At 49.5% G+C, this 13,144-nt stretch overlaps 1 protein-coding gene across 3 annotated transcripts in view; it reads left to right on the top strand.

Annotated features, from left to right (window-relative positions):
- The window catches only part of phex (phosphate regulating endopeptidase homolog, X-linked), a 173,068-nt gene that overhangs the window by 11,175 nt on the left and 148,749 nt on the right, over positions 1-13,144 (top strand). For all 3 annotated transcript variants that reach the window (XR_013579134.1, XM_078559554.1, XM_078559553.1), the window contains exon 3: positions 10,455-10,616. Coding sequence is in view for 2 of the 3 variants with exons in the window: in XM_078559554.1 (XP_078415680.1) it covers positions 10,455-10,616 (162 nt within the window). In the remaining variant the exon portion in view is untranslated. The remainder of the gene's footprint in view (positions 1-10,454; positions 10,617-13,144) is intronic.

Genomic DNA, 13,144 nt, shown 5'->3' with positions numbered 1-13,144 from the left:
CCCACAGCTTTCCCCCGACTGGGGGAAAAAGCTTTGCCCCTCGAACTCTTACAGACTCAAATGTCTTGTAGACTCACTTCTTCCTGCACAGAGGCTGGGATTTTCCCGTCCTGCCTGTGGCGGGGCCCGTTGTGGGCTGGCCGGAAAATTCAGTGGATCAGCAAAAGATCCATTGATTTTCGGCGGGAATTCACTGGTGGGACTGGAAAATCCTGGCCAGAGAGAGAAAGCGAGAGAGAGAGAAAGAGGCAGAGACAGACAGAGAAAGAAAGAGAGAAACAGAGAGACAGAGAAAGAGAGATAGAGAAAGAGAGAGACAGACAGAGAAAGATACAGAGACAGAGAGAGAGAGAGACAAGGAGAAAGAGAGAGACAGAGAGAGCAAGAGACAGGGAGAGGGAGAGGGAGAGAGAGAGGAGAAAGAGAGAGAGAGAAAGAGAGAGAGAGAAAGAGGCAGAGACAGAGAGAGACAGGGCAAGAACACAAGAAAGGGAGAGAAAGAGAGAGAGACAGAGAAAGAAAGAGAGGGAGAGAGACAGAGAAAGAGAGAGGGAGAGAGAAAGAGGCAGAGACAGAGAGAGACGGGGAGAGAGAGACAAGGAGAAAGAGAGAGAGACAGGGAGAGAGGGAGAGGGAGATGGAGAGAGAGAGGGCGAAAGAGAAAGGGAGAGAGAGAGAGAGAAAGAGAGAGAGAGAGAAAAAAAGAGAGGGAGAGGGGTTGGACTATTTGTCCGCAGAAGGAAAGTTGGCCAGCAGCCAGTGTGATGGAAAGAAGCCGCCCTGCAGCTGTAGAACGCTGGGGGTGGACTGAGGTAGGTGAGCGGGACTCCTGCCACTCAGTGGGAGGAAGTCCCATCCTTGAGAGCTGCTGGCCCACCTGATTGTCTGACTGCTTTAGCAATGCTGGCAGTGCCCGAGCTCAAAGTGGGCAGTGCCAGGACTGCAGGAAGGAGCACAAAGGAGAGCATTGGCTGCCCGAGACAGGTCAGTCCCAGGACTTTAGGGCAGGGGGGGATCCGGGAGCCCAGGGATGGGGGAGAGGGGGGTGGAGGTGGTGGTGAGGAAGGAAGGAGGGGTGGTGACATCTTAGTGGGGTACCCCAATGTCCCCCCCCCCAAAAAAGGTGACCCCCTCCTTCCCATCTTTTTTCACCTAGACTACTCCCATTGTGAAACCAGTTTGCAATCATCCGCTCCTCCCATCAATGGCGAGCTGCATTTCCCACTACCACACATTGGGAACTTCATTCAACCTCCATCTAGTTATTAGCCCTGCTCATCGGAATCAGTCCCCCACATCAAATTTACTGCCCACGTTGTTGGGAAAACACGCCAGTGCAGAACACATCTTGACAAGTGTGATGTGACTTACCGCCAGGGCCTCGCTCACATGGTGGACATCCGAGGGGCAGGAGATGCTGGAGCCCGACAGTAATGGCACGCCGGAGGAACACCAGCATTGCATGCTGGGCTGGCTCTGCTGCGAGGCAGCTCACGGGAGGTGAGGGCCTGCTTTGGAACATCACTGTCTTGCCCATGGGCTGCCACAGATGATCGTCAAGGGGGCGGAGAGGAAGGTCCAGCTGTGAGTGGGAGGGGAAGGTGTACTGGCGGGGAGGGGCAGCGAGATTGTGAGGGGGGAACAATGATGTCGGGTGGTGAGGTTTGGAAGGGGAGCGATGGTGCCTGGGGGCTATGGTTGGGAGGGTGTAACATGAATGCGGCAACTGAGGAGGTAGGCGCAAGGGGGAGGAAGGTGTAAGGGGAGGAGTTCAGGACGATGAAGGAGTTTGGAGGGGGGAAAGAGTCCGGGGTGAAGGAAGGTGTTCAGGTTGGGGAAGGAGTAGGAGGGGGAGATCTCAAGGTGAACGTGAAAGGGAGGGGTCTGTGGAGTCGATGACTGCCTCCTGGGGGGTGAAATGAGGGTGGGCATGGAACAAGGGAATGGTGAGAATGAGAGAGGGCAGAGTGAGGCGGTAGGGTGGGAGGGTGAGGGTGTGATGGTAGTGGCAGAAGGGACAGTGAGGGTGGTTGGTAGGGACTTGGAGGCAGACACGGACCCCGAGGGTGGTAAGGAGGAAGTTGGGGGGGTGAATGTGAGTGGGGGTTGGGATTTTTGGGAAGGAAGGGAACGTACATGTTCACCTGGACATCCCCGAAGGGAAAGGCTGTGGCTGGTAGGTGACGGTGGGGAGGTGGAAGGTGATGCCAAGGGGGTCGACAGTGATGGGGGAAAGAACATGGATGACTGGGAGAGGGGAAAGGACTGGAAGCTGATATACTTCACTACAACCATCTTGCAAAATCAAAAGTGAAAGGAGCCTCATGTTGGGCAGGATCAGGTGCTTGCATGAGGCTCCGAAAGGCCCTGCCACAACCACACTTCTCCCTCTGGAATCACTCGCAGTCCAGCTGAGTGCAGCTGATCTGCTAGTGGGGGTCGGGGGGGAGGGAGGGATGCAGGGGGAGGACTCGCAAAGCCTGGCAATGAAGCTGAAAGACACCATTACACACTATTCAGTGAAAGTGAATATATTTTCAGATTACCAAGTGACAAAATGTGTTCACCCGTGTAGCCGCTTGTAATGAGAAATTCTTAACTTTTCTAAGCCTAACACTTCTTCTAGGTGCTGCCTGACATCTGCAGCAGGGGTGGAGACAGCCAGAGCAATGGTTGGCCATGTTGCCTCTGATGACTTTGGCGTTGGTCCTCTGAAGAGTCGAGACCTTGAGGGCCCAGCTTGCTTTGTCTGTTCTCCTGTGGGCCAGCTGCTCTATCTGCAGTTACAGAGGGCAAGGTTGAGTGGGTCACAGGCAGAGGGGACTCAGCGGGAGAGGACAGCCTCTGAGATTCCTGAGTGGATGACCCAGGGGTGTCCAGCTGCTGCTCCTCCTCCCTTCGGGTGCCCAAGGGCCCTGGCCTTACTCCTTGAGGGGTGCAGCACCTGGAGTGATGTCAAGGTGCCCCCATTCCCTCTCATGTCGCCGCTGCAGGAACTCACCCATGGCTACCATAATGGACTGAAGTCTGCGCGCATCTCTGTGTTCTGCTGGACCAGGGTCTCCATGGCGTCTGCCATCCTCCCCATGGAAACCTCCATACTCTCACATGTGGGCACCACTTCATCAGAGAACAGGTGGATGCTCTCCTCTGACTTGCATGCAACTCTGTTGAGGGCTTCCAACAGCTCTGCGTGATGTCCCCCCGTCTTCTGCTGACTCTCCACGATGAGTTGGAAGGTCGAATCCAGAGGCTCATCATCTGACTCGGACTTCACAGATACCTCTTCCCCAATAGTCCTCCAAGTGCCGGGGAGCTCGGCTGAACCTGCCTCCTCCTGCTGCGGACATGTGTCCGTGTGGTGACCACCAGACTGTGAATCCGAGCCTGCTCTCGATATAGGTCCCACCAAGGTGTGTGTCTCTGCGCTGGTGGAGGGTGTGGGTAAGTGCTGTGATGGGTCTTCCAGGCTGCTTATTTCCAGCTCTTGGTTGGAGGTGAGGACCTGGATGGATCTGAGGGACTGGCTGGCTGAGGGTGTTGGCTGCTTGGCAGAGCTCCCTGTGAACCAAAGTAGAGATAATTAGTGCATGGCAGCAGAGTCAAAAGCAGGAGAGAGAGCACTCACACTTGCGTTGAGAGAGGGATGATGTGGTGCAGGATCCTCATGAGGGTCTTCGCCGCCGACCTCACCATCACCAGAGGCACGATCCACATTCTCACCAGTCAACACGATGGCACAATCCTCAAAGTGAGTGAGGGGCCTAATGTGGGCCTCTCCACCCCCGGTCTGGGACCTCTCCCTGTTGATGTGAGCGGGCTTCTCCTGCATGAAAACAGGTGGAGAGAATGTGAGCAGGACACATGGCACTGCCTGGAATGTTTGTGTGGTGAGCGGATCCATGGACGGGATGAGGATGTGAGCTCAAGAGGATATGAGCCTGATGGAGATGTGAGAGTTAGTGGTGTTGTACCTTGAGATGTGAGATCCCTGTGGGTGTGTGATGGGTTTGTGAGTGTGAGGTGAGAGTGATGAGAGGAGTGAATTATCCTGGCGGAACAGAGGCGATCATTCATCCTCTTTCAGCACTGGGTGGCTGGCTGCTGCCATCGCCTCCCCTGCTGGTCTGGTGACCTTGCTTGCTGGTCTTTGTCCAGAGTGGGGGTGAAGGACATTGCGGTGGGCCTCCACTGTATCCAGTCAGTGCTGGAGGGAGGTGTTGCTAAATCTGGGGGCAGCAGGTTTCCTCCCTTTGGCAGCCATCAGTTCCCAGCAGCTTCCTATCCCTTGAAGAGAGCTAGCTCTGTGCAGAGGTGTTCTTTAAATATGGTGCCTGGGTTACTGAAGGCCTGAGGTGATGGCGGAGCGGGAGAACCCGAGGTTGCCCTGCCAGTGACCCGGTGTGTTTCCCGGGAATGCATTATTAATGAGGCGAGATTGGGACGATATCGGGTGAAAACCTGCCAGTGTGGCCAATGGGTAAAATGCCCTTTTTACCGCCCTCTACCACACTTAGCCCTCTGTGTTCAGGAAATGTGGCTTGATACCACCCTACAGTTTTCCAAAATGACTTATGCATTTGTCTCCTATCCGTCCAGCACACTCTCCATCCACCCACCCCACCCTTGGTGTGTGATATCGTAGGTTCCCCAGATAATGCTCATGCTCTTGACAGAAGAGAATGATCTCTCTCTCCCTCACTCTTGCACTTACTGACTGCACTGTTCACTGTTTCATTTTACTATTGGTACAGAAGCAGTAACCAGTCTGGCCATGGCATAGATGGGGCGGGGGGCTGTGGGGGTGTCTCAGAGGGGAGGGAGAGATTGGCTGGGGCTCAAAAGAGTCATGAAGGGTGGTCTTGGAGGGAAGGAGAATACAGGAGAGGACTGTGGTGCTGAGCCAAGTAGACAGTTTGACTGAAGGGAAGGTCAGGGACCGAGATGTATGTTGTCCTTTGGTGGTGCTTTATTTATTATGTAATTTGTTGCTCAGGTAAATGCCCTTGGCACTCAAAATTGATATTCATCCTCAGACCTCCATGGAGGGATAGACAAAGATTAATCTTCAGTTAGAATGCCCTTCATGTTGGTACAAAGCGATATTACCATACATTACACAGGGAGCCCAGAAACCCACTGTGTCTCTCCTGACTGTGTGTGAGAGCAATCCCAAACTAACCCCATTGTCCCACTCTCTCCCCATATCCCTGTATCAATCCCACTGCCCCACTCTCTCCCCATAGCCCTGTATCAATCCCCAACTAATCCCACTGCCCCACTCTCTCCCCATAGCCCTGTATCAATCCCCAACTAATCCCACTGTCCCACTCTCTCCCCATAGCCCTGTATCAATCCCCAACTAATCCCACTGTCCCACTCTCTCCCCATAGCCCTGTATCAATCCCCAACTAATCCCACTGTCCCACTCTCTCCCCATAGCCCTGTATCAATCCCAAACTAACCCCAGTATACCAAAACACTCCTCTCCGCAGATGCTGTCAGACCTGCTGAGCTTTTCCAGGTATTTTTGTTTTTGTTTTACCAAAACACTTAGTGGTTTCAGAAACCTCTGTTAGATAGCCTCCAGAACTCTGCTCCAGTAGAAATAGCCTCAATATCTATGGGTACAGTAGAATTGTGGTTGTTACCTGCCTGGTAAATAGAGGGTTGGTCTAATGATCTGGAGCTGTGGGTTCAAATCCCACTAAGACCTCCGGGGAATCTAAATTGTGTTTATTAAATGAAATTGTAATTTAAAAAACCTGGTCTCAGTAATGGTGACCATGAAACAATTGGATTGTCATAAAAAGCTATCTGGTGTTTTAGAGAAGGAAGCCTATGTCCCAAAATTTTGACCCTTAAATGCCCGCTGAAATGGCTGAGCAAGTCACTCTGTTATATCAAACTGTTACAGGAATATCTGAAAAGGCTGAAACCAGACTGATCAGCCAATATCAACCAGACATGACAAAGTCAACCCTGCAAGCCCTCCTCACTGACATCAGGACCTTGTGCCAAAGTTGGGAGAGCTGTCCTGCAGACCACTTGAGCAACAACCTGACTGACGTAGTCACACTCACCAAATCAAACCTTCTGGCCAATGTCCCAGACATCACCATCACCATCACTGGGTGTGACCTGATGAAGGGATCAAATGTATTGTGGCCAAATATGTTGACAATGCGAGGATAGGTTGGAAAGCAAGTTGTGAGGAGGATACAGAGAGTTTGCAATGAGATATAGATAGGTTAAGTGAGCGGATAAAAATTTGGCAAATGGAGTATAATGTGGGAAAATGTGAGGTTGTCCACTTGGCAAGAAAAAGTGAAAAGCAGAATATTATTTAAATGGGAGAGATTGCAGAATGCTGAGGTACAGAGGGATCTGGGTGTCCTTGCACATGAATCATGCAAAGTTAGTATGCAGGTACAGCAAGTAATTAGGAAGGCAACTGGAATATTGGACTTTTTTGCAAGGGGGATGGAATATATAAGTAGGGAAGTCTTGCTAGAACTGTACAGGACATTGGTGAGACCACACCTAGAGTACTGTGTGCAGTTTTGGTCTCCTTATTTAAGAAGGGATATATTTGCATTGGAAGCAGTTCAGAGAAGGTTCACTAAGCTGATTCCTGGGATGAAAGGAATGTCTTATAAGGAAAGGTTGAGTAGTTTGGGCCTGTACTCATTGGAGTTCAGAAGAATGAGAGGCGACCTTATTGAAACAGAAGATTCTGAGGGGGCTTGACAGGGTGGATGCTGAGAGGATGTTTCCCCTTGTGGGGAGATCTAGAACTAGGGGACTCAGTTCCAAAATAAAGGGGCTCCCATTTAACATGGAGGTGAAGAGGTATTTCTTCTCCCAGGTTTGTTAATCTTTGGAATTCTCTTCCACAGAGAGCAGTGGAGGCTGGGTCATGGAATATATTCAAGGCTGAGTTAGACAGATTTTTGATTGACAATGAAGTCGAGGGTTTTGGTGAGGAGGCATGAAAGTGGAATTGAAGCCACAATCAGATCGGCCGAGATCTTATTGAATGGTGGAACAGGCTCGAGGGGCTGAATGGCCTACTCCTGCTCCTATTCTTATGTTCTCATGTTCTTATTTAACTAACGGATCAGTTCAAAGCTCCGCCATCCTGCCATGTCCATGAATGGTGGTGGACAATTAAACAAATAACCAGAGGGAGACGCTACATAAATATCCACATTCTCAATGATGGGGGAGCCCAGCACATCAGTGCAAAGCCAAAGCTGAAGTTCTTGATACTGTTTTCAGTACTGCTGAAACCTTTAAGATCCTGAGGGGTCTTGATAGGGTGGATGTGGAGAGGATGTTTCCTCTTGTGGGAGAATCTAGAGCCAGGGGTCACTGTTTAAAAATAAGACGTCGCTCATTTATAACAGAGATGTGAAGAAATCTTTTCACTGAGGGTAGTGAGTTGTTTGAACTTTCTTCCTCAAAAGGCAATGGAAGCAGAGTCTTTGAATATTTTTAAGGCAGCGGTAGATAGAGTCTTGATAAACAAAGGGGCGAAAGGTTATCGGGGGTAGACAGGAGGTCACAATCAGGTCAACTTATTGAATGGAGGAGCAGGCTTGAGGGGCCGAGTGGCCTACCCCTCCTAATTTGTATGTTCTCAATCTCCTTATTAGCAGGTATTACCATCTCTCAGACAATATTTAGTTTAAATATTGAGAGCTGCAGCAACTCTTGAGCTGCTTGCTAACTTTTTATAGCAGGTGTTTGTGGCCAATGGATTGAACATATTCCTTGAACTGGTCGGTCTCTGTGAATGGTGGGTCATCAGTCCTTTAAGAAGCCACAGTCTGAAGCAGCTTCTACAGGATTTTCTTAATCTCCTTCCTCTCCTGGCAGATAAACATCAGCATTTGGATGTTGGCCTCCAGGCATACCAGACTCGGATGGCAATGTACATCTCTTAGGAGTTAGCAGTGGTTCTGTGACTTCCTTCTGACTTTGGATGGAAAATATAAACTAAGAGTGATTTAAAAAAAAATTCATTCATGGGATGTGGGCATCGCTGGCTAGGCCAGAACTTTATTGCCCATCCCTAATTGCCCTTGAGAAGGTGGTGGTGATCTGCTTTCTTAAACTGTTGCAGTGTAGGTACACCCGCAGTGCTGCTAGGGAGGGAGTTCCAGGATTTTGACCCAGCAACAGTGAATGAACAGCAAAATATTTCCAAGGTGAGTGGCTTGGCTGGGAACTTCTAGGTGATGGTGTTCCCATGTATCTGCTGCCCTTGTCCTTCTAGGTGTTAATGGTCGTGGGTTTGGAAGATGCTGTCTAAGGAGCCTTGGTGAATTCCTGCAGTGGATCTTGTAGATGGTACACACTGCTGCTACTGTGCGTCAGTGGTGGAGGGAGTGAATATTTGTGGATGTGGTGCCAATCAAGCGGGCTGCTTTGTCCTGGACTGTGTCAAGCTTCTTGAGTGTTGTTGGAGCTGCACTCATCCAGGCAAGTGGGGAGTATTCCATCACACTCCTGACTTGTGCCTTGTAGATGATGGACAAGCTTTGGGGAGTCAGGAGATAAGTTACTCTCTGCAGGATTCCTAGCCTCTGACCTGCTCTTGTAGCCACAGTATTTATATGTCAGTCCAGTTCAGTTTCTGGTCCACGGTAGCTCCCCCCACGGATGTTGATAGTGGGGATTCAACGATGGTAATGCTATTGAATGTCAAGGGGTGATGGCTAGATTGTCTTTTGTTGGAGATGGTCATTGCCTGGCACTTGTGTGGTGCGAATGTTACTTGCCACTTGTCAGCCCAAGCCTGGACATTGCTGCACTTGGACATGGACTGCTTCAGTATCTGAGGAGTCGCGAATGGCCCTAAACATTGTGCAATCATCAGCGAACACCCCCACTTCTGACCTTATGATGGAAGGAAGGTCATCGATGAAGCAGCTGAAGATGGTTGTGCCCAGGACACTACCCTGAGGAACTCCTGCAGTAATGTCCTGGAACTGAGATGATTGATCTCCAACAACCACAACATCTTACTTTGTGCTGGGTATGACTTCAACCAGTGGAGAGTTTTCCCCTGATTCCCTTTGACTCCAGTTTTGCTAGGGCTCCTTGATGCCACACTCAGTCAAATGCAGCCTTGGTGTCAAGGGCAGTCACTCTCGGCTCATACCTTAGCTGAATCCTCCTTAAACACGGCCCTTACAATGAGTTGGGGTTTTTCACTGTGCAATTTGAGGTCCATCTGTGATCGACTTATGTTTACTGGGATCCGTGATCTAACTTAGACACGTTACCGACTCCGGGTCTTATTTTCAACCATGGCCAGGTCAGAGGCTGGGACATGCCTTAGATCTGCCCTAGCTCCAGCGAATCCACTTAGCGTGAATGTGTGCAGGAATCTTGTCTTATAATATTTTTATTGATTTTAATTTTTAAGATATTTGTCTAAAGGCAGGGCATTGAGACCAGCTTACTTGGTTTCTTATCCTGTAGCCTGGAACATGTTACCTCCCAGAAGACTGAGTCATTGGCATGTTGGAAAAGATGGAAAACATCTATTTGTTCCCCTTATGTTGGGGATAACAATGGGAATAGGGATTCATTTAGGCCTAAGGATGTGGCTAACTACGATGTGAAGGCATTGGAGAGAGTGCCGAAAAGATTTATGAGAATGGTTCCAGGGATGAGGAGCTTCAATAATGAAGATAGATTGGAGAAGCTGGGGCTGTTTTCCTTGGAGAAGAGAAGGTTGAGAGGAGATTTGATAGAGGTGTTCAAAATCATGAGCGGCCTGAACAGAGTAGATAGGGAGAAACTGTTCCCATTGGTGGGAGGATTGAGAACCTGAGGGCACAGATTTAAGGTAAGTGGCAAAAGAAGCAATGGAAACATGAGGATAAGTTTTTTCACACAGTGAGTGGTTAAGATCTAGAATGCACTGCCTGAGAGTGTGGTGGAGACAGGTTCCAATCGAGGCTTTTATTTGGGAATTGGATTATTATCTGAAAGGGGAGAATGTGCAGGATTACAGGGAGAAGGAGCGGCACTCAATAAATTGTACCTTTGGAGAGCTGGTGCAGACACAATGAATCAAATGGCCTCCTTCTGTGCTGTAACCATTCTATGATTCAATGATTCTGTGAACTGTCGGGCTTTTGCCTGTCATCAGGCTATGACATGTTAGCTATCGAATGATGTGGCATCTCTAGTCACAATAGCCCATTTAATAATGTGGAAACTGCAGTAAGAGAAACGGAAAATGCTGGAAATATTCAGCAGCTCTGGCAGCATCTGAGGAGAGAGAAACAGAGTTAATGTTTCGAGTTGAATGTGACTCTTCCGCAGAATGGGAAACTGCAGCACCCTTTTAGTCCGATGCCTATTTCAGCCATGTGACTGTAAAACGCGTGCTTAGCGACACAATGTTGTTTGAAATGTTTTGTTTTCTCTTCCAGCTATTCTTATATTCAACAAAATCAACTGGTCAGCAGATCCATGTGAGAACTTCTTTGAGTTTGCTTGTGGAAGATGGATAAAGGAGACTCCAATTCCTGAAGACTACTCAAGCTATGGCACTTACTCATGGGTTCGACAGAATGTCAATGTCAAGTTGAGGGGTAGGCTCAATGTGGTGTCTATGACTTGGGCAAACGGAATTATATTGGTGCATGATCTTTCCAATTTGAGAAGAAAGGACTTGCACTTAGATAGCATCTTTCACATCCTCAGGAAACATATGAGGTGCAGCCCCTGTTGTTTTGCAGGCAAATGCAGCAGCCAATTTGCATTAGAAACATTCCAAAAACAGCAGTGAGATAAATGAGCAGGTCAACAGTTTTTAACTATTAATGATTTAGGAATAAATGCTGGCCAGACACGGGGAACACTGTCCTCTTTGAATAGTGCCATGGGATCTTCCAATAGATTCAGTAGTAATGGGTAGATTACTAGTCACACTGTCTTTTACTGAGGCAATAATAGTTGGAATTCCTTGTCAGTTACACAGATAAGAATGAATAAGTCACTGAGCAATGCTTTCCTTGGTGATCTGCTCATCCACATGCCATTCGTGACTGAATTTCCAGTAATATACTGCACACTCTCCTGCTTTTCATGGATTCTAATACAATGAGGCCATGAAATAGCCCAAATGTGGCACACGCCAATGAGAATCAAAGCATACTTGTTAAGTTAAACAGCTCTGAGGCCTCTGGCCCTGAGTGCCTATAGAGCCATAGGAAAAGTACCCTCAGAATCAGCACAAGTTTCGCTGACTTGCATTTCAGGTATTTAGAAAGCAGCGGATCTGGTGAAGACTTGAATCTGAGGTTCAGGTACGTTAATAAATCAATGAGAGGTTCATGTATCTCCGCATGTTATTTGTGTTGTACCTCAGCGGGGAGTGTGCAAGGCAGCCACTGCTTGGAAATGTCTAAAATTGCTAAAGCCCGCTTAAGAATAAGGGCGGGATTGTCCCAGATTTTCACTGAGTGTGGTAGCGGGCGGGTAAAACGATGATTATCTGCCAGCTGCAATGGAGCCATTTCACACCGTGTCATCCCAAATCCGCCACGTTAATTATGCATTCCTGGGAAACACACCATTTCCATGATCCATGGTGAGCGGGCTTTTATTCGCCTGCCACACCATCACCTCGCCGCTTCCTCACGCCCAGGTACCACATTTAAAGTACAGCCGCACTCGGTACTTCCAGCCCAGGGCTGCAGCAAAGAAAACATGGCCCTGAAAGGCAAGAAGACTGCAGCCCTCGGGTGCCTTTTGGATACTGTGGAGGCCCACTGTGAGGTCCTCTACCCCCACGCTGGCTGTAGGAGAGGCAGCAACATTACCACTCGGTCTTGGTAGGCGATGGCAGCAGTGGTCAGAGCCAGTGTTGCACACAACAGTTGGCCATCCAATGCAGATAGAGGATGAATTATCTCATCTGAGCAGCCATGGCAACCATCACATCTCTCTAAACTCACACACTCAAGCCCATCACACATTCACTGGCATCTCACTCACTGCCAGCTCAAGGGACATCACCACCCATTCTCACACACACACACACCCTCACATGTCCATCTGGCCTCATCTCCTCTGGAGGCTGCCTCCTCAGCCCTCACCATCTTGAGGCCACTTGCACAGATGAACATGTGCCCCCACACACACCCTGGGTTACCCTCCTTCTCCAGTGCAGCTCTCATCCTGCAGCCTCTTCCCTCACCTGAGGCCACTTCTCCCCCTTCACCAAGCAAGCCCGAGCCCTGCAGCCATTGAAAAGCCACCCACATATGGCTGGTCTGATAAGTAGAGACCTGCCTGTGAGCCCCCTTAAAGGTGATGTGATGCTGTCTGTGAAGCCTGGCACTGATGACTGCGGGTGCTGCCCGAAGCAAGGTAGGCAAACAAACCTCGAAGCCCTGAGTGAAGTGCAGCTCGCCAGGTGCACACCCTATATATGCTGTTGTGAAACATGACGGCGTGTTCACAAACTGACGTGGGTGGACAATCCAGCAGGGGGGGCGGGGGAGGGCTGATTCCGGCGGGCTGGCCTGATAATGATATGTTGACGTATTACAATCAGGTTCTCAATGTCCGCTGGTAGGGAACGTGGCCCGCCATCGGCGGACAGAGCGGACAATCGATCACAAACTGGTTTCACGACATGGTGAAACTGATTTTAGGTCTTCTCGCTATAGTGTCTGCTCACGCCCGACGCTGGCAGGCACAGGGAATCCCGGCCAAAGTAAGGAATGGGATGGTGTCACATTTGATCCATTGAAGCCTCTCCTTCCAGTACCCTATCACATCTGTTGAAACCCAACCTCTCGCTTATAATTGACTCAGCCCTAAAAGCCCATCTGTCTAGTATTTAACTCTCCAGTGAAGCGCATCTGTCTAGTCCCCTAACTCTCCATTGAAGCCACAGAAACACGAGATTGGATCAGGCCTGTCGAGCCTGCTCCATCGTTTAACACGATCATGGCTGATCTTGGACTTCAGCTTCATTTTCCCGCCCGCTCCCCATATCCCTTAAATCCCCAAGAGACCAAAAATCTGTCTATCCCAGCCTTAAATGTATTCAACGATGAAGCATCCACAACCATCGGGGGTAGAGAATTCCAAAGACTCACAACCCTTT

The sequence above is a fragment of the Cetorhinus maximus genome, chromosome 16 (assembly GCF_964194155.1).
Source record: "Cetorhinus maximus chromosome 16, sCetMax3.hap1.1, whole genome shotgun sequence".
NCBI classification, from domain to species: Eukaryota; Metazoa; Chordata; class Chondrichthyes; order Lamniformes; family Cetorhinidae; genus Cetorhinus; species Cetorhinus maximus.
This window is presented reverse-complemented; position numbering and strand designations above follow the sequence as displayed.